The 23,183-nt window shown below is 58.3% G+C and overlaps 1 protein-coding gene across 3 annotated transcripts; it reads left to right on the top strand.

The window, feature by feature from the left end:
• The first annotated feature begins 1,359 nt into the window (after positions 1–1,359).
• On the top strand, positions 1,360–21,791 carry KCNH6 (potassium voltage-gated channel subfamily H member 6). 3 transcript variants are annotated; one of them, XM_029212344.1, is made up of 14 exons: positions 1,360–1,435; positions 2,229–2,459; positions 7,567–7,728; positions 7,827–8,032; positions 11,200–11,625; positions 12,946–13,345; positions 14,122–14,321; positions 14,508–14,760; positions 17,549–17,742; positions 19,292–19,389; positions 19,726–19,820; positions 19,950–20,118; positions 21,048–21,234; positions 21,555–21,791. In XM_029212344.1, exons 1-14 carry the CDS (start codon positions 1,360–1,362, stop codon positions 21,789–21,791), a joined length of 2,934 nt encoding a protein of 977 aa, XP_029068177.1. The 3 variants fall into 3 exon arrangements, with proteins under 3 accessions (XP_029068177.1, XP_029068179.1, XP_029068178.1); XM_029212346.1 differs by lacking the exon at positions 19,726–19,820 and having other exon boundaries at positions 12,946–13,100; positions 13,260–13,345; positions 19,292–19,376; XM_029212345.1 differs by lacking the exon at positions 19,726–19,820 and having other exon boundaries at positions 19,292–19,376.
• The last annotated feature ends 1,392 nt before the right edge of the window (positions 21,792–23,183 follow it).

The raw sequence follows: 23,183 nt of genomic DNA on the forward strand, positions 1-23,183 counted from the left end.
CAGCCCTCCCATCCCCCAGCCACAGTGGCCAACGAGGCCCCCAGCAGGCATTGTGGCTCTGCGTGGCAAAGGCACATCCGACCCAGGACTCTGAGCCTCTCACCTGGACTCCAGCAAAAATCTCACTGAGCCTCCTTGTCCATCTTCCCTCCCCCACCCGCCATTGTAAAATTTCTTTCACTGGACTATTTCCTTCATGTCTAACTGCTAAACAACTTGGTTGTCCATCAGTTAAATCTAGATGTTCAAAATGGCATCTGAGGGTCTTTATCATTCCCTTCTTCTCCCACCTGACCTCTCCCCCCCCCCCCAGCTCAGCCCCCTGCACTGATCCCACCATCAGCCTTTGCCTAAAGTGCATGCCCCATTTGAATGCTTGCCCTCCAAGGCCTGGCTTGAAACTGGCCATTGGACCCTCTGCAAAGCTCCAAGCCCAACAAGATGCTCAGTAAACTGTGGTCCCCTTCTTCCCTCCTCTCCAAGAAGCCTCTTTCAATAAACCTCACCCCATCCCCATCTGCTTATTCTATTGTATTCATTTTCAACCTGTACTCAGAAACTTTTATCAGTGGTCACTTGCTAATAGGTGGTTTTAAATCTGTTCTCTTCCCAAGCAGTGCCTGTATGCTAAGAGCTCAAGAAAGCACCTTATTGCATATTTCTTGTACATCACTCTGCCAGGACCAGGTCCTGGATGGGCTTGCCACTAGGAGTTCTACGTGGGCACTGGGGTTCAGCTGGAGGGCACCTGGTAAGGATGGGCAAGAGGTCTAACCGTACCATTGCTGGAGTCCAGCCCAACAGTCAGATCAGGAAAGAGACCTTCAGCAGAAAATCACTCGAGGCCTCTAACACCCCCCTCTGCGCCACCACCCCCCGACCCCCCCATGGCCTGAGAGAGACCGCCTGGCAACGTCTGGACTGCCCTCTGGTACCGGGAGCGGGTCTGAGAGGGGCCGAGACAACAGGTCATTGGGACAGAGCAGAAGCTCCTCCAAGAAGTCCTGAAGCGGGACTCCTGCCCAGCTCCGCCCCCTAGGAGTCAGGGCCCCGCCCCTGCCCCGTTGAGTCCCGGAGAAGTTGCCCCCGCCCAGCCGCCGCCGCGCGGCTTCTTTCAGCACCGCGGCGCGGACAGCTCCCGGGCGGCAGCGGAGGGGAGGAGGCGCGGCGAGCGGCCGGCCGGGGAGGGCCGGGGAGAGCAGCAGAGGGTAGACGCAGGCGGGTGGGCGGGGCACGAAGCCCCGCGGCCCTCCCCGGGGGCGGCGCCCGCCCGGAGCCGGACGCTGCGGAGCCAGAGGGCAGACGGAGGCGCAGGGAGCCGGGGCGCTGGTGGCTCCAGGCAGAGGCCGCAGCCGAAAGATGCCGGTCCGCAGGGGCCACGTCGCGCCCCAAAACACTTACCTGGACACCATCATCCGCAAGTTCGAGGGCCAGAGTGAGTGTGTGCGTCGGGTGGGGGCATGATCTGGAGCCCTGGTTCGGTGGCCGGAGTGGCCGGAACCCTTTACTAACTTCAGATAGAGCAGGGTGGGGGGTACCTGAGGCTGAACGCAAAACCCTTCTCTTTAATGTCCCCGAAACACTTTCTCCCCCAGGGAGCCCCTGCTTACCTCCAATGCTGCCCTCTCTTCTACAGCACGGTGGGCAGAGCGCAGTGCTCCCCTCCACCCCTGAACAGTTTTTTTCCCCTTCCAAGCCCTGACCTCCCCTTCTATCACTGTACCAATTCCCTCTTGAACCGCCCCCCACCCCCACCCCCCCAAATTCCTTCAGAGGTTTCCTTTTCACCCTCCTTTTCACCTCTTAACCCTAGCCACTCTGGTCTTTCCAGGAGCTCACCCAGGCCTGGCCCCGGTCTGGTCACACCCCTTTCCCTGCCTCCAGGAAGCCTTGGGCCTCCCTCCCTCTTCATGACCCCATTCATTCCTGCCCTGGTCTTCCCACAATCCCCAGCCCTGACTCCCCTTCCCTCACTCCTCTAATCACTCTCCTACTTCCCCCTCCTGACCACCCCCTCATTACTCCCAGGAGTCCCCTGACCTTCCCCCATGGCTCTGGCCTCCTTGGTCTTCCCACCCTCCCCAGACCTGACCTCCCCCCTCCCCCAGTCTGATCACCGCTCTGCTCCCCCATCCAGATCCCCCCTGACTGCTCCCAAGAGTCCCTATGATCTTTCCCTCTCTGCTGCTTGATCCTGGTTGCCATGGGCTTCCCACCTCCCACCCCAGGTCGTAAGTTCCTGATTGCCAATGCTCAGATGGAGAACTGCGCCATCATTTACTGCAACGATGGCTTCTGTGAACTCTTCGGCTACTCCCGAGTGGAAGTGATGCAGAGACCGTGCACCTGCGACTTCCTCACAGGCCCCAACACCCCACGCAGTGCCATGTCCCGCCTGGCGCAGGCCCTGCTGGGGGCCGAGGAGTGCAAGGTGGACATCCTCTACTACCGCAAGGATGGTGAGGTGCCCTCAGGCCACAGGTTCTGCAAGGCAGGCTTGGCCCCTCTCTTGTCCAGGCAGAGTGACCATGGGAAGGGCACTGACCCAGAGGACCAAAGGGTCTGGATAAATCTTGTCTCCTCTCTGGGCCTCTGTTTCCTCATCTGTAGGGTGAAGTGATGGACACTGGATGAAATGCCTTCTGAGGTCCCTTTCAGAGGCCAGGGACCAGACTGAGCCACCAACTGGTCCTGGCCCCATGCAGGGCCTCCCACACCACCATCCCTCTCCCATGTCCCTGGTCTCCTGGCTGTCCACTCTGTCACTGTCAGCCCCAGCTGTCAGGCAGCTGGGATGGAAATTAACCTTTACTCATCTCCATCTGCTCTGGGGATTAGGGGAGGAGTCACCCCCTCAAGGCCTCTGTGGCCAGGCAAGGCATGGGGCAGCTGGCTTGAAAAGAGTGCTGGGTCTGGCTCACCAAGCCCTAGCTCCCTGGGGAGATAGGGTCTGGAGTTTGCCATGACCTGGAGGCTCATCCTGTTTGGGGTGTTATTGCCAGCCCAAGCTTACTGCAAACAGAACAAAAGCATAGGTCAGGGGCTGAGGATGAAAAATCATGGAGCCCTTTAAGACCCTCCCCCCAGTGCTTCACTGGATCCGTGAGGGGAGGGAAGAGAGGAGTGGGAATTAGGATCCTGAAAGTCCCTTTGAAATCACCTGGATCAATGGCCCCACCAGCCTGGTTCTGAATCAGAATTACCTGGAGCTTGTTTTCCAAAACACACCTTCCCTAGAGAGAGGCTGACTCAGAGGTGTGGAGGGAGGACAAAGCAGGTGTATTTGTAAAAATCTCCCTGGCAGTTTGGGTGTTTTGCCAAGTTTAGGAGCCACTGGCTTAGATAAATCCCTTCCTTTCATGGATGAAGAAACCAAGGCCCAAGAAAAAGAAGGGACTTGGCCAAGATTCTACTGCTTGGGTCCAAACTGGGACTGGACCCCAAATCTCTGGATTCTTCCCTCAGAGATATCTGGTCTGAATAATCCCAAGAGGGGAGAAAGGAACCCAACAGCCTCTGTGTTTGGAGGCAGGACTCTGGGGGAAGGAAGCCTCAGAAGAGGGCCCTCCCTGGGGAAGAAGGAATGAGGATCACTGGAGTGCAGGTAAAGGGCAGGCACTGGGGCTGAGGGGCGCTGACAGCCGGGTAGCAGGGGCCTCGTGTGTGTGTGTGTGTGTGTGTGTGTGTGTGGAGCATGAGTGTAAGTGTGAACCTGAGCATGTGTGTGTGTGTTTAAGGGCTTCCGGGTGCTTCCTGGGCAGGTCCTGGCTGTACCTCTGGCTGTCCCCTGCTGCTGCCACCCATGTGAATGGGGTAGTGATTAGGGGACTAGGAAGAACCTGGCTTAGCTTGGCAGCGCTCACAGGGTTAATGAAGTCAGAATACTTTTAAAAGCTGTGACTTCACCTCCTCACATCACTGCAGAGAGGAGGTGACAGTCAAAGGAGTGAGAAGGGTCCCAGGGGAACAGGGTGGGACAGCAGGAAATGATAGCGGACAACAAGTCCTTCTCTGTCCCTCCCCTTGACCCCAGAGCTCTACCTGGGCCCCAGAGGGGTGAGGACTGACCACAGACTCCTAGTGATGTCAAATCAGAGCTCTTAGGGTCTCCTCAGCACCCTGCATGTGCCTGGGCAGGGGGTAGAGGTCAAGGCCAAGCCTTGACCCTCAGATTAGGACTCCGGTCTTCAGAACCCTGCTGGGGTCCTCTAGCAATCAGGAGGGGCCCTAGAGACCTAGTCTTGGAGGTTGTCCCTGGGTGAAAATGAAAAATTACCCACATACCTGGTGCCCCATAAATCCCAGTCTACTCCCACCCCCATCCTAAGCCCTTCCCTGTCCTATAGTCCAAGACTTTGAGCACCTGGACCTGCCCCAAATTGGCCTGAAACCCAGAAAGGGGAACCTCCTGGCCTGCATTCCCCTAAGGGAAGGATGTAATGCTCAGATAACTTATGTTCACCTTATGGTCCACTCTGACTGCACGATTGTTTTTTATCATTGTCACATACATCTTACAGTCCTGCTGGAGGGCATCCTAATGATGATTTCTTCCCTCCTCACGATACCTCTTCTCCACCCTCTTTCCCCGCTCTGACTCCAGGGAGGTGAGAAGGGAAGGGGTCCTGGACAGAATTCTAGCTAATTTATAGTCCTCTTTTCCTCTAAAGGGGTAATCCACTGACAGTTCTCCAAGTCAAAGTAGAAGGTCTATGTCCACATATCTCCACATTGTGCAGCTGTGTAAAGTTGGGCTCAAAGAGGCCAGGGCATTTGACAAAAATTACCCCATGAGACAGGGCTCAGAGACCCCTGAGAAACTGGCTCTGCCGCCATCTGCCTTCACTGGGACAAGTAAGAACCTAACAGCCGGAAGGCATGGGGATGGCCATAAGACTAGAACGAACGAAAGTCTGTAGGGAGGGATGGAGGGCACTCAGATCTCCCCCCCGGCCCGCGCCCCTACTGGGGGCCTGTCAGAGGGGCCCATCCCTGCCTGCCTTGGCCAGATCCTCTTCTCTGATGACCCCAAACCAGAGAGTCCCTTAATCCTCAAGCCTGGGGATTCTCTAGTCCTCAGCTCCAGATCAGGAGGATAGGGCAAGGGCTGAGGTCTGAGGTCCCAGTGTTTTCTTTACACCCACCCATGAATGTCAGAAAGACCAAGTCGGGAGGCGGTATGGAGCCGCCCTCTTAGTGGCAGCTTTTGTGGCACCAGCTCCTCCCTGAGGGCTCACCACATGCTGGATGGGGGTGTGTAAAGAGATGGGGGCAATAGACAACAGGGAGGCTCACAGGGGAGGGGCGGGGACTATAAGAAATTGAAGGAAGGGACACATCCAAGACACAGAGAAGAGCGGAGAGCAGTGAGGTGTCCCAGGGGGCAGATGCGCCTGCTGCCCTTGGTCAGAGAGGTGACCGGGAGGAGTCCCTGGAAGGGAGAATGAGCACAGCCTGTGGCCCCCCGTCCAGGGAGCGGGCAAGGGCACAGAAACACTGCCACTCCTGGGCACAACCTAGGGTGACCACACTCACCCACTTCCGGTCACCCGGACACAGGTGCTCATGAGCAAGGACAGCTTAGGGATCAGGAAAAGAATGCTCTGAACTCGTCCAAATCCTCATAGCCTCCTGTCTCCACCACCCCACAGGCAGCAAGCATGAAGGTCAGGCATAGGGTGTCACGCACGGCCCCCTTCCAGCCCTCACTGCTCTGATGGGCTGGTCTTTGGTCCATTCCCAGCCTCAGTTTTCCAAAGATAGCATCAGTGGGTACAGACTGGGCCTTGGCAACCCCTAGCAGCATAGAACCTGGAGGCCCTGCCCTCTGCCCAGGTCTGCCCTCTCTCCGCCTGCTCCCAGGCCAGATTTCTGCGGTGCCAGAGAGAGTGAGGAGATAGTCTGGCCTTGGGGGCGGTGTCTCAGGTCACTGGCCAAGGAGGCTTCCTGGGTGGGTCCCAGTACCCAAGCCTCACCGTGCCCCGGGCTGACAAGAGCACCAGGCTCTGGCCTGGGAGGCAGGCCTACAGCACTGCGAGCCCAGGAGTGGGTCACAGAGGCGAGTGGGTAGCCTCTCCTCGGGGTGGATGTCTCCCATGGGGCCCAGTGCAGCAGCTGGCAGATGGCTGCCTGATGCCTGGTGCCTGGGAGTCCGGGAATCTGATCCTGGAGATTCCTGCTCCCAGGGAGGAAAGTGGGAGGGAGGATGGGGGAAGCTTGGCTGCACCCCAGCAGTAATGGTGAGAGGAAGCACACCAGAGGGGCAGCTGGGGGAAGCGTGATTCTAGTGAAACCCAAAGTAGTAATAATCCTGTGAGCTAGCCTCCCACCCACTCACATTTACACACATTCTTCCATTCACTCGGTTAACAACACCTGGAACAGGTCCTGGCAGCTGGCAAATGAGACAGACACAAACCTGCCTTCTGGTAGTCATTTTACCCGAGGCCCCTGCCCTTAGCATCCATCCTGACCCTTGGGCCTGACACCCACCAACACTTTGAACTGAGGGACATGGGATGACTGGGTACCATGGAGGGGGGCTCATGGGGCATCCAGCCAGCCCACAGACTGGACTCTGGGGTACAGGGAAGTTTTAGCTTGTTTTGTTCCACTCACCTATGGGAGGGGGAGTGAGACCCTGGAGCAGAGAAAGAGGAAGAGTGGGGTCAATGGCTGGGTCTGGGCTTCCTGAGAGAGCGGGGAGAGTGGCTGGAGGGCCCATCCTGCCCTCACCCTGCCATCTAGCTCCCTCTCCCTCTCCAGACCCCAGGCCACTGCCCTGCCTGCCCCGCCTCCACCCCCAGTCCCAGCACCAGCACCTCTGCCTTGAGACCATGGGCCCCTTCCAGGCCTGGAGCAGTAGCCTGGCCTTCATTCCAGTGTCCTTGCCCCAGACAAGTCCCCGCCCCCTCCAAACTGTTACGTACTGAGAGCCCAGGGCTCCCCGCTCCAGGGCCCCAGCCAGCCCCAGCAAGTCAGTTTCTCAGAACCCCAGGCTTAGCGGAACAGGGGTCCGTGTGTGCCCTCCAGGGATCCACTGGGTGCCACCACGGAGCTTGAGGCCTCATGTGCCAACTGGCTCAGTGCCCAGCACTTAGTAGGTTCTCAACAGTGAGTTCCTTCCAGCATCAGGGGAGCAGGACATCTTTGTGAGACGGGAATATGGGAGCTGAACCCAGGGCCAGCCAGAGCTACATGGGGGTAGAATACCTGGCCTCACCTCCCCACTTAATCCACCCCCATCTGCTCGGCTTTAATTACAGCAGAAGCAAACCTCAAGGTTAAGCCCTGAGCTGAGGGCTGAGTGTGGACTTGGGCCCGATGCTACATTATTTTCTAATGAGAAGCTTAGCTGCTCTCTCCGCCTCTGCCCTGTGGGTGGGGCACCTGCTGGGCAGTGTCACCAACCCTCTGCCCAATAGCTCTGGTCACTCTGCAGGCCTCCTCACCTCCCACGGCTGCTCTTAACTTGACCTTAACCCAGATCACTCCCTAGCTTCCCCAGGCCAGGTTCCTGCAGGAGAGGACCCCTCCAGTGACACCCCCTCCCCACGGTGTTTGCAGCCTCCAGCTTCCGCTGCCTCGTGGATGTGGTGCCCGTGAAGAATGAGGATGGGGCCGTCATTATGTTCATCCTCAACTTTGAGGACCTGGCCCAGCTCCTGGCCAAGCGAGGGAGCCGCAGCCTGTCCCAGCGCCTGCTGTCCCAGAGCTTCCTGGGCTCCGGTGAGGCGGGGAGCAGGTGGCAGGGGAGGGGCGGGGAGCACCAGGTGGAGCAGTGGGTCCCCCAGCCCTGGCTGCTCTGACCCCAGCCCTGGTTTCAGAGGGCTCTCATGGCAGGCCGGGTGCACAGGGACCTGGCCCGGGCAGGGTCAAGTACAGGACCATCAGCCAGATCCCGCAGTTCACACTCAACTTCGTGGAATTCAACCTGGAGAAGCACCGCTCGGGCTCCACCACGGAGATTGAGATCATCGCACCCCACAAGGTGGTAGAGCGGACCCAGAACGTCACCGAGAAGGTCACCCAGGTGCGGCCTGCAGGGCAGGGTGGACGGGGCTCTGCTGGGCCTCGAGGGTCCCTCCTCAGGCCATGGACTGGACTCCTCCGGGGCTGGGCTAGCAGAGGGAGCCGGCCTGCCCAGCCCCCTACTGTCTGGTCTGAGCTCCAGGCCTCTTGTCCTGCTGGGGTCTGATTCTTTAGACCTAAAGACCTACCCCAAGGCCACCACCCTGATGCTCAGCTCCCAGAACCAGGGGAGGATGGGGTCAGCAGAGCCTGTGACTAGTGCCACATCCTAGGCCTGGAGGAGCTGGGAGCGGGGAACCCGCAGGTCACCATGGAGGCCCACCCAAGGCTCTGCCAGTCCCGGAAAAGGAGAAGCAGAGAGAAGAGGTGTCAGGGCCATACTGAGAAGTGGATGGGGAAGCCCCAGCCCTGCTTCTGCCCCTTGTCTTTGAGGCAACGGCCAGCCCCCATGGCAGGATCCTTCTGCAATCCAGGCAGAGGGGAGGTGGCCCTGGCACCTTCAAGTCCCTGGGGATCAGGCCCGAAATGCCTCCCTCCCCACCACCCCACCTTGGCCAGGCCAAGGCGAACCCCCCTGGGTCCTCTGTTCCAGCTGACCCCTGTGTCCCTCCTCCTGGGGCCTGATGCCCCAGTCCCCAGCTGACCATCCAGGGGGAAATGCAGAGGGCCGTGCCCAAGGTTCAGGTTCCCTGCCACCAGCCCACTCTGTGACCTTGGGCAAGAGGCCTTATGCCCTTACTGGGCCCCGGGGCTCCCATCCGGAGGAATGAGCTGGGCCGCACCGTCTCTGAGGACTCATGTGACATTGAGTGTGCTGGCCCCACGAAGCACTGAGGGCTGCCTAGGCCAGAGATGGGCAAGGGGCTGCAGGGTGAGGTAGGCGCCTACTCCAGCTTCCCCTGGGACTTTGCTTCATAAGCGGATGGGAGCAGCTCTTTTGCCTCCCTACCCCTTTTCACCTGAAGCACTGTCTGTGCCGGAGCGGATGGAGTAGAAACTCCTTGTGACCCAGCCCCTCACCAAGCACAGGAACCCTGGGAAAGGACCTCAGGTTGAGGGCTGGGCGCTTGGAGGTCAGGCAATGTGGCCCAATGACCTGGGAAGCCCACCTAGCTGCACACCCCGGGGCCCTCAGGTTGGTGGTAGGGGCCATGGGGGCTGTTGGACTGGAGAGTTGCCCGTGAAGCCCGACAGAGCTGGCTGGGGCTCGTGGTCCCTGCCCGCACCCAACCTGTCCTGCCGCCTTCCCCCTGCCCCAGCCCCTCTTGGCTTTACTAACCAACTGCCTGTGGGCCCTAAGGTCGGGGGGAGCCTGACAGAGCTCAGGCTGCCAAGGCCCAGAGCACAGAAGTCACACCAGCCTCAACCCGAACTCAAAGGGCCTAGAGGGCTGTGATCCCACACCTGAGTTCCTACGTCCTGAGGGCCCACTGGGCAGGGCCTCGTGCTGGCCTCAGAGGCGATGGGAGACTATGGAGGTCTGTGGTGGGGGAGATGGCACCCCTGTCTGGAAGCCCTGAGGATGTACACTTCGTCGGACCCAACCCCCCAAAGTCTGACTGTCTCCTTCCCACTCCCCGTGCTCTGCTGTTTTATCCTGGCTGGTCTTGAGCAGCCAGGGGCGGAGGTGGCCATGACAGCCAGGCTTTCAGTGCTCGTTTGGCCCCTTTTAGTTGAGCCCCTGTGTGGACTAAGTGCGGGGCATATGAGACGGATGTGCGGCACAAGGGATCTGCAGCTCTAAGTCAGTGGGGGACAGCTGTGTGGTCAGGGTGTTTACAAGGAGCAGGGAGAACATTGGAAAAGATGGTTTGAGTCTGTGCAGGGTTAGAGGAAACATCCTGGGGAGGCAAAACAGGAGCCGGGCCAAGGCTGAGCTGGAGGTCACCACAGGGTGGGGACACTGTGGCCCCTCCCAGGGCCTTGGATGGCAGATGGGGGACCGTCTGGTTGGAACCAGCCCTTGGGTGGATCTTCCTTACTGTGATCCCATCTGCTAATGGACCTGGTTTGCAAGGTCAGAACCTTACATGGTAGATTTTCTTAAACCAGGACCACCGGCAGGGCCCTATCTGGTAGTGCTGGGCAGGGGGTGGGGCGTGGTCCGTGAGACACCCCTCAGGCCCCATCCTTGTCGGGGCAGTGTCTGACATGGGTTGAGTGGGGAGGAGGAATTATCATGTAGAGCGGCATGTGCCATTGAGACGTACCAGCTCATTTACTCACAACAGCCCCGTGGAGTTTGTTGTCCTTTGTCATCCCCTTCTGCCAGTGAGGGAACAGAGGCTCACAGAGGTTAAAAAACTTACCCCAAGACAGACACACAGCAATGTCCGACCTGGGATCAACCTGGGAGGTCTGGCTTCAAAACGCATGCCTTCCTGCTGCCCCAGCTGTTTGTTGTGTTGGGCAGCTGGGCAGAGCCTGGGTATGTTGGACTGGGCCCTGGTGATCCTGTGTTGGCCATAGGCTCGGAGGCGGGGGTCAGAGGGGCAGAGCAGAAGGGCGTTCAGCTGAATGTAATGATCAAAACCCCCTCGGACGTGTGAAGTAGTCAAGGCTTCCGGCACACAGCACCTGTCGAGGGCTCAGATTAGCTACTCACCCCCACATTTGGTTCTTTCCACGGAGGCTCTGAGGGTTGGCCCCAGGGAGGGCTCTCACTGGTCCAGGCTCCACAGGGCCCTCAGGAATGCAGAGGGTACTGTGGGGGTGACTTGTTCCCATCAGGAACCTGACCACTGGAAACTTCCCAAACCCACCAGAGAGGACTGATGCCCCGCCCCCTGCCCCACCACCCTCTCAATCTTCCTGAGCCTGGCCCTCCCCTCTCCCCTCCCCCAGCCGTGTCTCCACCAGTTCCAGGCTGGCCTGTTTGGGAGGGAGTTTGTGAGCTTCAAACCTGGGGTCACTGTGGGACAGAGCTGCACCCCTCATCTGGAACCCCCCTCCTCTCTGCACTTCCTGCACACCTGTCCCCTTAAGAACTTGCCCTGTTATACGTGCACACCCCATCTTTGTGTCGTCCCCTCTCCCCGGCACAGCCCCGATCGCCCACCCTCTCCCACATCTCCCTTCCTAGGCCTCAGCCCTGCATCTGCACCCCTCCCAGACCCGTCTCACCAGCGGCGGCCACCCTGCTGACTTCCCCACGGTCCCCACCCCCAGGTGCTGTCCCTGGGTGCAGACGTGCTGCCGGAGTACCAGCTGCAGGCACCGCGCATCCACCGCGGGACCCTCCTGCACTACAGCCCCTTCAAGGCCGTGTGGGACTGGCTTATCCTGCTGCTGGTCATCTACACGGCCATCTTCACGCCCTACTCGGCCGCCTTCCTGCTCGGCGACCAGGACGAGCCTCAGCGCGCGGACTGTGTCTACACCTGCAGCCCACTCACCACGGTGGACCTCATCGTGGACATCATGTTCGTCGTGGACATCGTCATCAACTTCCGCACCACCTACGTCAACGCCAACGACGAGGTGGTCAGCCACCCCCGCCGCATTGCCGTCCACTACTTCAAGGGCTGGTTCCTCATTGACATGGTGGCCGCCATCCCCTTCGACCTGCTCATCTTCCGTACTGGCTCTGATGAGGTGAGCAAACCCTGTTCAGGCCGGCCGCTGTGGCCATCCCCTGTGCCCCAGCCCTGGGTGCAGAGAGTACCTGGCATTGGGCACCTTTGCCAAAGCAAGTGGTGGTGGAAAGGGGGGGCCTCAGACATCTGTCATCTCCCAGCCCTGGAGAAGGAGCAGCTGAGCACCCCAGGCCTGGGTGCCCTCCCTGTGCTCCAGAATCCTGCCCCTTCTGGGACGGGCACTCCTGTGCCCCAGCCCCTCGTGCTGACTTCTAAACCACTCTTACCCTGGCGTTAGAAAAGGAATCCACAGGCTGTCCCTCCATGCAGCCTGACCCCCTCCTAAGCCCCAGCCCCTCCACTATGCCCACCCTGCTTCTCATAGCTGATGTGAGGGCATTTTCATGCTCTTCTCGTAGCTTCCAGTCCCACTATGTCCTTTTGACCCACCTTCTCGGGATCAGCTTTCCACTGAAATCGGCTCTGCCTCTTGCAGTCACCCAGTCACCCAGCCCGTCCAGCACGGGGTGTCATTGTGACTACCTGCTCCCATGACCACCCACTCCCAGCAAATCTATCCCCAAGTCCGCCCTCCCACTCTCCACCCACGCTGCCCCTGCCTGCACACTAAGTGGCCTTCTTGCCCACCTCTGCCCCAGCCCCACACCTGCCAGCCTCAGCCCCTGCACGCAGAGGCCAGAGCAAGTTTCAGATCACTTGTCTGACCCTGTCCCTTATCTGACCCAGTCTTCAGAACTTTCAGTGGCTCCCCAGTGGATTGGAATAAAAGCCGAGCTCTTTGTGGGCCCTGCGGCCACAGCGGCAGCCCCTGCCCACCTTCCAGGCTCACTCCTCACTCCTCCACCAAATTCTACTCTGTGCTCCCAGCTGCAGCATCACCCTTGGTTTTCCACGTGGACTGTGCCCTCTCACACCTCCATGCCTTTGCTCATGCTGCTCCCTGCGCCTGGAGTGCCCCTTACCTCTCCCTCCTGTCTGCCTGGAGACCCAGCCTCCTCTCTCAAGACTCAGCTCCTGTGTCACCTCCTCTAGGAAGCCTTCCCTGCCCTGCCGCTGCAGACTTGACCTCCCCTTCCTCTGTGCTCCCCGTAGACTTTTGTGCGAGCAAACATATGGCTATTTTGAACTCTACACTGAGAGCTCCTAAGGCCCTGCACTGTGCCCCACTGCCAAGAGCCTGGCCCAAAGCAGGCTCTCCATAAGTGTTTGTTGAATGACTATGTGACCACATTCGCATGTGAATAAACGTGGTCTTAAGCACAGCCTTTCAAGGGCTGACCCCCAACTCCGTGTCCCCGCCCCCTCCCTACCTCTCCAGACCACAACCCTGATTGGGCTGCTGAAGACGGCTCGGCTGCTGCGGCTGGTGCGTGTGGCTCGCAAGCTGGACCGCTACTCTGAGTACGGGGCAGCAGTGCTCTTCCTGCTCATGTGCACCTTTGCACTCATCGCACACTGGCTGGCCTGCATCTGGTACGCCATCGGCAACGTGGAGCGGCCCTACCTGGAACCCAAGATCGGCTGGCTGGACAGCCTGGGAGCGCAGCTCGGCAAGCGCTACAATGGCAGCGACCCAGCCTCAGGCCCCTCGGTGCAGGACAAGTATGTCACGGCCCTGTACTTCACCTTCAGCAGCCTCACCAGCGTGGGCTTCGGCAACGTCTCACCCAACACCAACTCTGAAAAGGTCTTCTCCATCTGCGTCATGCTTATCGGCTGTGAGTGTCCCGGGCCTTACTCATAGAAACCCAGTTTCAGTTTTGTAATGAGCTATAACAGAGTGTGTATGATAGGCAGATCCTAAGTTTGCAGCACAATGAACTTTTGCATATGTGTACACCAACTATACACAGAATTTAACACCCATGTAGCCCTCGCTATATACCAGGGATCAGGACAAGCTACATCATTTTCAGGGCCCGGTGCAGAATGAAAATGTGGAGCCCTCTGTTAAAACAAAATTATTAAGAATTTCAAGACGGTGACAGCAGAGCATTAAACTAAGTCCAGGGCCCTTCTTAGCACAGGTCCACGCCCATGAAGTATTTAGAGATGTTAAAGCCCAGAAAAACAAAAACAAGGGGAAAATGGGTGAAAACAAGAGACCAAGAGTTTTCCCTTTATTATATTTTTACAACTTGAAAGAGAAAACAAATCTGAATTTAAAAAATTCATTGCCCCAAAAAAAAAAAAAAAAAACTTCATTGCCCTAGTTTCATCTTCTCAGGAGTTTGGCCTCTGGGCCCAGGAAGCTGCCAAGAGGGAGGGCAGAGGGAGGAGGGCAGGAAGCCCAGGGGTCTTTGTCCCCCATGTGCCCTGGCGCCATCCCGGGCACTTGTGACTTTGCCCTGGACAGAGGGGTCCCTGACTGGGGGATCCCAGGGAGAGGGAGGGAGTCCTGGAGCAGGCCCTGAGGTGTTGTGGCCTGGTGGGGATGCTCAGGAGCTCACCCCTCACCCCGCCCCCGGCCCATATCCCCCGCTCCCTGCCCCAGCCCTCATGTATGCCAGCATCTTCGGCAACGTGTCGGCCATCATCCAGCGCCTGTACTCGGGCGCGGCGCGCTACCACACACAGATGCTGCGGGTCAAGGAGTTCATCCGCTTCCACCAGATCCCCAACCCGCTGCGGCAGCGCCTAGAGGAGTACTTCCAGCACGCCTGGTCCTACACCAACGGCATTGACATGAACGCGGTGAGCCCCCGCCGCTCTGCCTGGGGCGGGGCGGGCGACCTAGCCCAAGTCCCAGCTCTGGCTAACTCCCCGAGGGAGGCCAAAGTCCCGCGGGCGCAGGGCGTCCCCAGAGCCCTCCCCACCCGTTCCCCCAGCCCCACCCCCACCCCGGCCGTGCTCCGCTGGACGCGACCGCCCTTCTCGCAGGTGCTGAAGGGCTTCCCCGAGTGCCTGCAGGCCGACATCTGCCTGCACCTGCACCGCGCGCTGCTGCAGCACTGCCCGGCCTTCCACGGTGCCAGCAAGGGCTGCCTGCGCGCGCTCGCCGTCAAGTTCAAGACGACGCACGCGCCGCCCGGGGACACTCTGGTGCACCTCGGCGACGTGCTCTCCACGCTCTACTTCATCTCCCGCGGCTCCATCGAGATCCTGCGCGACGACGTAGTGGTGGCCATCCTCGGTGCGTCTGGCGGGGAGGGATAGGCCGGCGTGTGGGGTGCCCTGCCTGGACCAGGCCATTCCCAATGATGACGGTGGCCCCTTCTGCTGACCTGCCATGTGCAGAGCGTGTGCCACGGGGGAGCTTTACACCCAGCTCACTCAAGCCTTAAAACTAAGCTCTGCCACAGGCCCCATTTTCCTGAGAGGGAAGTTGATGCTCAGAGACGTCTGGTGGGTGGACACTTCAGAGGAAGGATGCGAGCATTGGACAGGGGACAGATTTGGGGCACACACAGCCCCTGCCACTTACGTTGGGCAGGTCACCGCAGCTGTCTGAGATCTCATCTTCCTTGCCTTCCCGCTGACTTCAGCCCACCCCAAGTCCTTGCCCAGGCTGTCACTCACCCTCCCCTGCTCGCCATGGCCGGGCTCTACTCCAGCCCCTCCACCCAGTCCTCTCCCTCTGGCCTGCCCTCGGCTGGTGTTCACCAAGTGTGCTGCTCACTCTCTTCTCCCATTGCATCCTCACCTGGGCCAGCTCCTTGCTCCTGTGATCTCAGCCTCACCTATGCCACAAGGACCCCCAGAACTGTGTCCCGACCCCAGTCTCTCCTTAGACTGGACTACCCCATGTGTTCTTGGGCATGGCCACCCTTATATTCCATAGGCAGACCACACAGCGTACCTCAGTCTGAAATCATCTGCCCTCAAAGGCAGCTCCGTCGGCATCCCCATCACTGTGAACCTTCCGTTGCCTGGGCCAGAGACCTGGGAGTCAACCAAAGAAGCACCCTCCTCCTCTCTGCCCCACCACCACCATCCAGGCAGCCACGGAGCCCTGTCTGTTCCCCTCATTAATCTCTCTCTGTCCCATACCTGTCTACTTGTCCCTGCCTGGGTCCACCCCTCATTGTGTCCTTCCTGGGCAGGTGTCAGGAGCTCCTTTCCCATGGCCCTGAATCTGGTCTACTGCCATACTCCATCTTCCACCTTCTGCCGGTGACCTGAAATTCACATCTGGCATACTCCCCTTTTGCTCAAAATCCTTCCATGGGTCCCATGACCCATGGGACAAATGTAAACCCCTGTGCATGGCATGCACAGCCCTCCCCATTCTGGCCACCTTAAGTCCTGCCAGCCTCCCCCCTAGTAGTTCACGTTCCAGCCATACAAACTAGTTAGTTCTGTAAACCTGCCCATCTGTCACACCTCTGTGCCTTTGCACGTGCTGCCACTCTGCTCAGAGCACCTATCTTGCATCCCTGCCTGGCGGACCCCAGTCATCCTTCAATGCTGAGCTCAAGCACGGGCTCCTCTATGAGCCCTTCCCTCAGTCTCAGCCAAGCTTAGAAGTGCCATCCATGTGGGAGAGATAATAATTATTATTAATAATTAAGAAGCCAGTCCAATTTAAGTTTTATTTAGAGACATGAACTCCTCTCATTTTGTCCTGAGTGGAAATGGACATTAGGTCATAATCCTTCATCTACTGGAAAACCATCACTTTATAATGTTGCCCGGATTTCCAGCTTCTTGGATTTCATATGTGACCCTGGAGGGTCCCTTCCTTCTCCAAGTCTCAGTCCCTTCCTCTGTAAATGACCTTTTATCTGGTTCTCTTGGGGCATATGTCTTGGCCTCTGTCCATCATTGTGCAAGCAATTAGCACCTCTTGTGTGGTATGGCCAGGCTGGGGGGCTGGACTTTGCTGTGGGGAGTGGCCATCCAAGTAATCATGGCCCCAGCACCTTGACCCTGGGCTTTCTGCCCCCAGCCCTGACTGTGCCACACGGACCACATGCTGCTTCCTCCACCCCATTGCCTTTTTCCAGTCCTCCTACAGTCTCACAACACAGCCCCCCCCACTTCACTTGCTCTGTAAGCCCCCCTCTTCCCTGCTCCCAACCACTCCTGGTGGAACGAGCTTCTCCCTCCCCCATAGCCCCATCGCTCTTGGCTCTTCCCTGTTCTAAGGCTCTAGAGATCATTCTGTAATCTGTCTCTCTGGGATTTGGGGGGCTCCTTGTGCATGGGACAGCATCTTCTTCATGTTTACATGCTGTGGCTAGCACAGTATCTGGCGCCAGGAGGGCCCGATACCCTCACCACGTGCCCCTGTATCCAGCCCATGTCCACCCTGTGACATCTGTCCCTCCCTGTGCCTTGCATCCACCTGTCTGGTGCGTCTTGCTATTCGAGCCACTTCCTCAAGCATCACATCTGCTTCTCTGGACAGCCCATGGGGGTAGACAAGGCAGATATGGTTATACCCATTTTAGAGTTGAGGACACTGGGGTCCAGAGAGAGGAAGTGACTTTCCCAGGCTTCCTCTGCTGGGGCCATGCTGGTCACTTGGCCCCACAAAGGGAGCGGGAACACGAAGAGAGAGAAGCCTCAGGCCCTCCCCTGGGGAGCTGGGTACTCCTGACCCTGGGTCCCGTCCACTCTGCAGCACCGCGGCAGCCCGGAGAAGAAGAGATTAAGCAGGGAGCCTCTAGGGTCCCTACTGCCCACTGTCCCCTGGATGGAGGTGGTAGGGGCAGTTCCAAAGAAAGTGGGAAACAGGAGGGGGGAGTCTAATAGAGGATGGTCCCAAGGGGCCTGGAGATAGCAAGGGGCCCCACATGCTGGGGTGGGAGGGGTCTCTGCAGCACCCCTCAGCCAGCACATCCAACCTTGCTCCCAGGCCCCAGCCCAGAAGGATCCCTGAAGTGGGGTGAGGTCATGGTTAAGAGGTCCTCAGGGAGGCTCCTCAGAAGAGAGCTTGGAGCCAGGCCCTAGAAAGACCCCGCCCCTCTGGCTGGCAGGAAAGAATGACATCTTTGGGGAGCCCGTTTGCCTCCATGCCCGGCCGGGCAAGTCCAGTGCAGACGTACGGGCCCTGACCTACTGTGACCTGCACAAGATCCAGCGGGCAGACCTGCTGGAGGTGCTGGACATGTACCCCGCCTTCGCAGACAGCTTCTGGAGTAAGCTGGAAGTCACCTTCAACCTGCGGGATGTGAGTCCGGGCTGGATAGGCTGGGTGGGAGGTGGCCCTCGGCCAGCTGGTAATGGGCAATGGCCAGTCAGCTAGCTGAGAGCTTGGCCTGCCTGGCCTAAAGGGACCCATCTGGCCACTTGCCTTCCTTTCAACCACCTCCTGCATCCTTTGCCATAATTTCTTCTGTGCCTACCATGGCCAACATAATGCTAAATATGAAGGTAGCTACCAATTATCGAGCACCAACTATGTGGTAAGCGCTGGGCTCCTTTTACATGATCTCATTTAGTCTTCTCGCAAGTGGTGTTATTATCCCCATTTTCCGGATGAGGAAACTAAGGGTCATAGCGGACAAATGACCAAAGCCACACAGCCATACAGTAAGCCATATAGTCAATGGCGCAGCCAAAATGGGACTCAAGTTTGTGCATCTCCATAGCCCGGGCTTTTCCCACCACATCCTACCAAGCTGCAAGGGGCGGGTGCGGGGCGGGGGCAGCGGTGTCTGCCATCCAAGAACTCACAGTGCCAGGTCCCAGGGGTATAAACAGTAATAGAGCAGTCTCTTCTCTCAAGTTTATCACTCAGTGGAGGAGATTATAATAACTCAGGAAAAAGAAAGAGCTGCATCGTTAAATAACCAAGGAAGTCTCAAGGGTGTGCAGGGAGACCAAATATTTGTGGAGCTCAGGGTTGCCAAGGCGTGGGGCAGCCAGTATGGAGTGGAAGTGCCCGGAAGGGTCTGTATGGAGGAGCAGGTCTGGAACCAGCTAGTGGGAAGGCGGGGGCAGGCACACCCGGCAGGGGCAGCAGCAGCTGAGGCCCCGATGCTGAGCCCCCCACCCCCGGTGTCAGGAGGAGGGGTCCTGCTGGCCCAGCCCCACACCCAGCTTCTGGAGGTGGTGCTGAGGCAGGTTTACATGCTCTGGACAGCCCTCCCCACCCTCTGCCCTCTGCTGTCCTCCCCTTCCCCGGTCTGCCCCCTTCCCACCTAGGGGACATCTTGCAAAGACCCTGCCTTGGGGGAGGTCCAGCAGCCAGGAGCCATCAGGTGGCCCAAGTGCTCAGTGGCTGGACTCCAGGGCAAGAGGGATGCGGTCCCCATGGCCTGGGATATCTGCAGCCCCTGGGTACCCTCAAGTCTCATGGTGCCAGGAAGGTGGGCTGCCAGGGGCGCTGCTGAGGGCACCCCCTGAACGGACTGGGACTTCCAGACCCCGTCTCCTCAGAGGAAATCGCCCCATTGGCCCACGCTGAAGGCGGGGACACCAGGGCGTTGGGGAAAAAGGGAGGAGAACAGTCCCCCTGTCTCCCACGACCCCAACCTTGCTGCTCAAGGCGGCCTCTCGCAAGACTCTGGGGGGGTGTGCACGTCTCCAAGCCCCTGTGCATCTCCCACCCACACACACAGGAGAGGAGCTGCCGGGAGCACAGTCAGGGAGCCCAGCCACCTGTCACCACTTTCTCACCTAGTGGCCACAGGGCCACGGGGGGAGGGGGAGGGGAGGGCAAAGAGGCCCTGTCCTGGCTTTGGTCCCTGTTACTTGATGCTCTCGTTCTCCACAAGGCAGGCGGGGGTCTCCAGTCATCACCCCAGCAGGCCCCAGGCAGCCAGGACCACCAAGGCTTCTTCCTCAGTGACAACCAGTCAGGTGAGCAAAGCCAGCCCCCACCAGTGTCTGCCCCTCCCCAGCCCGAAGCCCCTGCCCAGCCTCCTGCCCCTTCTCAGGTCCTCCCCAATCTGCCTCCCCTGGGAGAGGCCTCCCCAGTCCCCTCAGTTAGTGGAGAAGGGCTCCCTCCCTAGGCTCAGTGTCGGAGGCCCTTATACCCTTCCTCCCACTGTGTCCTCAGAGCCTAAGTGAGGGCTGCCCTCAGGGGTAGATACTGGCCAGCCCCTGGGGCTCCACATCAAGGCACCAAGGGCCCTGCTGGGCGGCAGCTCCCTGGACAGTGAGGCCAGGGCTGGACGTTCCCACCCAGCCAACCACCCACCCCTGCCAGGCTGGGGCCCCAGGCCCCCTCCCAGGGCTACAGCCTTCTGGGTCCCAGAAGCCAGACCTCTATGGGGGTAGGACCTCGTACTTCAGGGCACCCAGGTAAGGAGATCCACTCCTCCCACCCTGTGTTCCCATGGCAGGTAGGGGGAGGGGCCCGGGCTCTGCTCAAGAAGGTCAGGCCTGTGGAACTGGATGAACCGAAGCTCAAGTTTCCCTTGCCCCGTGCAGGTGCAGCCCCTTCCCTGAGCATCTCAGATGCATCTGGCCGCTGGCCTGAGTTGCTGCAGCAAGTGCCCCCCAGGCCAAGTCAGAGCCCCCCAAACCCTCAGGGAGACCCAGACTGCTGGCCTCGGGAGCTAGGCTCCAGGCTAGAGCAGCTCCAGGCCCAGATGAACAGGTGAGTGACCTGCGGGCCACGGATGGGGGCAGCCACAGAGGGCAGGCCCAGTGGCAGGCTAGGCACGGGTGCCCCCTCCTGGTGCCTCAGGGACATCGCTGGGTGCCCCAAGGGTTTGAGAATGGCCAGCCCCATTTAGCTGCAGACCTCCCCATCCCTGTCGCTAAGTGCAATTCCTTGGATGGCTTGTCCCAGCAAACCCTGGAGCATGCCAAGGAGGACTTCTGGGGAGATGGGCATAACCTCATGCAGAAACAAATTCCACAGGCCCTTGGAAAGGGGGTGTGGCCTGTGGATGGCAGGGCTGTGGTGGCAGAGTGAGGGCTTAGGGGCACTATAGTCCTGGGTTCAAATTCTGGCTCTGCAACTTACCAGCAATACTGTGGACAAGTGACTTAACCACTCTGAGCCTCAGTTTTCCCTTTTGTGAAGTGGGGATAACCAGAATACCCACGTCAAGCTTCGTTATGAGGCCAGAGTATCTCTTTGACAGGCACCCTCTGGGAAACAGTGTTAAGGAGAGCTAAGCCTTAGGCTGGCTTCTTGTAGCCACGGGGATGACTTCCCTGGTCACCAAGGCAGTGCATGCATGTTTGGGTTACCTTCACCTTTCCTAAGGTGCACCAAAGCATCTACTTAAGTTCTTTCCATAGTACCATTCCGTCAAATAAAGTAATTTGGTTACCCACCCCCCTGCCAAAAAAAACTTCATTATGAGGACTAAATGATGTATGCACCATGCCTGATCACTGTTATTATCAGAGTCAGGGATGTGCTAAGGGGAATTTGGGCAGGGGCTGTGGATTACAGCAGGGAAATAGCAGGGACAGCATGCAGGCTACAAAATCGAGAGCTGCCCTCAGGACCTAAACTGCTTTTGCCAGCCCCAGCCCTGACCCTGACTCCGACTGTGGGGTTCTGCCTGACAGGCTGGAATCACGCATGTTCTCAGACCTCAGCCGCATCCTGCAGCTCCTTCAGCAGCCCCCGCCCCAGGACCACACTGGCTACATTCTGGGAGCCCCTGCCTCCAATGACCTGGCCTTGTCTCCTTCAACCTCAGCAACTCAGAGTCCAGGAACTAGACTACCCCAGGGCGATCTGCCCCCTGCACAGGTAAGCAGCTGAGGAGATCCCCAGGGGCTTGCCTGGAGGCAGCTGCATGTCTTCCCCCACCCTTAACTTGGTCTCAATGGGCATCCAGCCCACGGCCTTTGTGGTCCGAGAGCAGCTATGACTTTTGCTGTCCTCTTTTATGGTCTGAGTCATGACAGGCAGCCTGGAAAGGCGGTGACAGAGCCCAGATTGTGACCAGGGACGCCACATCTGGGGCAAGGGCAGCAGGACACAACTCCTGCCACTTTCCATCGCTGAAGTCGGGGTGGCCTGGGGAGGCTCCCCGTACTGCATGCCTCCCTCTTTCTTGCCCCTCCCAGGCCCCCAGTTATGGTGACCTGGACGAATGGAGGCCGAAGCTCGGGAACTCCTCCTCCAGGATGCTGGCCCCAGCCACAGAAATGGACAAAACTACAACACTGTCCTCGGAACAGAAGCAGCCTGAGGGGCTCCTGTCACCCTTGGCCTCGCCTCTGCATCCCCTGGAGGTACAGGGACTTGTCTGTGGTCCTCACTTTCCCTCACTCCCTGAACACCTCAGCTCTGTCCCCAAATAGCTGGAGTTCCAGAGACATGGCTCAGATCCTGGATTTGTGAGGAGCTAGAGCCACTGTACCCCCAAGATAATAGACACCAGGAAGGAACTGAAGGTGGGTGAGGCGACAGTTAAGGATTTGGGGGAGGCAGACAGCCTGTAAACTGAAAACAATCTACCTAGAGTAGCTACAAACTACCAATCCAGGTGACCCAAGATGGCTTGGGCAAAGAGGCTCAGGACTTCTCCCAGCCTCCCGCAGGTCTCTATTTAGACAGCAGGCCTGGTGGAGGGTGGGTGAGCCTCAGGTGTAGAGGTAGCTTATGGGACAGAGGGCTCAGTGAAGAACAGAGACCTTTCTGATCTACTGTGTGAGAGCCTTGCTCTGTGCCAAGTACGATCACCTCCCAGCTCAGAACTCTCCCCCACCACCCAGCCAGCCCCCAAGGTTGGTCAAGACCTCCTGCCGAGAGCTTGTGAACCAGCTGGAGATGAAAGTGTCCTCTGTAGTGGACACATCAGGGACAGAACTCCAGCCCCCAGCCACTCTGCCCCGATGGTTCTGTGAGGACCTTTGGGACCCTAGGGGACAATGGAGTGTCTCAGAGCTAATAAAGTCTGCACACTTCATGTTGGGCTGGTTGTGTAACTTACGTAGGGTCATCAGGTCCTTGACTGTGCTGTAACTGACAGCTGTGACCTTCTCCAAGTCCCTCTCCCAAGGAGCTGTGTGTTGGGGGCCTGAAGGTGGATCTACCATGTTCAGGAGTCCCTGGAACAGGGGGCTTTTAGCCAGGCTGGGGTGAAGGGAAGCAGAGAGGCGCTGGCGTGGTGGCCATAGGGAATCATGACAACAGCCAACGCTTCCATAGCACTCACCCTGGGTTGGGGGACACCGTGCTGACTGCCCTGCAGTTATCAGTTCATCAACTCTTTACAACAACTATATGGGGTCAGTATTTTTATCCCCGTTTTAAAGATGAGGGATCAGAAGCAGAGAGACAGTAAGAATATCCAAGCAAGAGGGAAACTTCTGGGGTGCTGGTACTCTTCTATTTCCTGATCTAAGTGCTGATTGCATCAATGTGTTTCAGGTTGTAAAAACATGTGCACTTCTATGTGTAAACTATACTTTGATTTAAAAGAAAAGAATATTTCCCAAAAACATATCAAAAGGAGGACATAATTTCAACACAAATGGTCTGGTTTGAGAACATGTGCAGTCAACTACTCCACTGAAATTGGCTGTTGTCCAGAAAAGTCAGTGGTCCTGTCCTTTTGCAGTACTCCCTAAAAGAATTTTGAAAATCTATTTCCCCCTCACACATTTTTAGTTGACATCTGAAGTATTTTATGATAAGTTTAAATAGTTGAAGAGGACAGGACTTCCCTGGTGGCGCAGTGGTTAAGACTC

The sequence above is a fragment of the Monodon monoceros genome, unplaced genomic scaffold (genome assembly GCF_005190385.1).
Source record: "Monodon monoceros isolate NGI ecotype Baffin Bay Population unplaced genomic scaffold, NGI_Narwhal_1 Super_Scaffold_9, whole genome shotgun sequence".
In the NCBI taxonomy this organism is placed as follows: Eukaryota; Metazoa; Chordata; class Mammalia; order Artiodactyla; family Monodontidae; genus Monodon; species Monodon monoceros.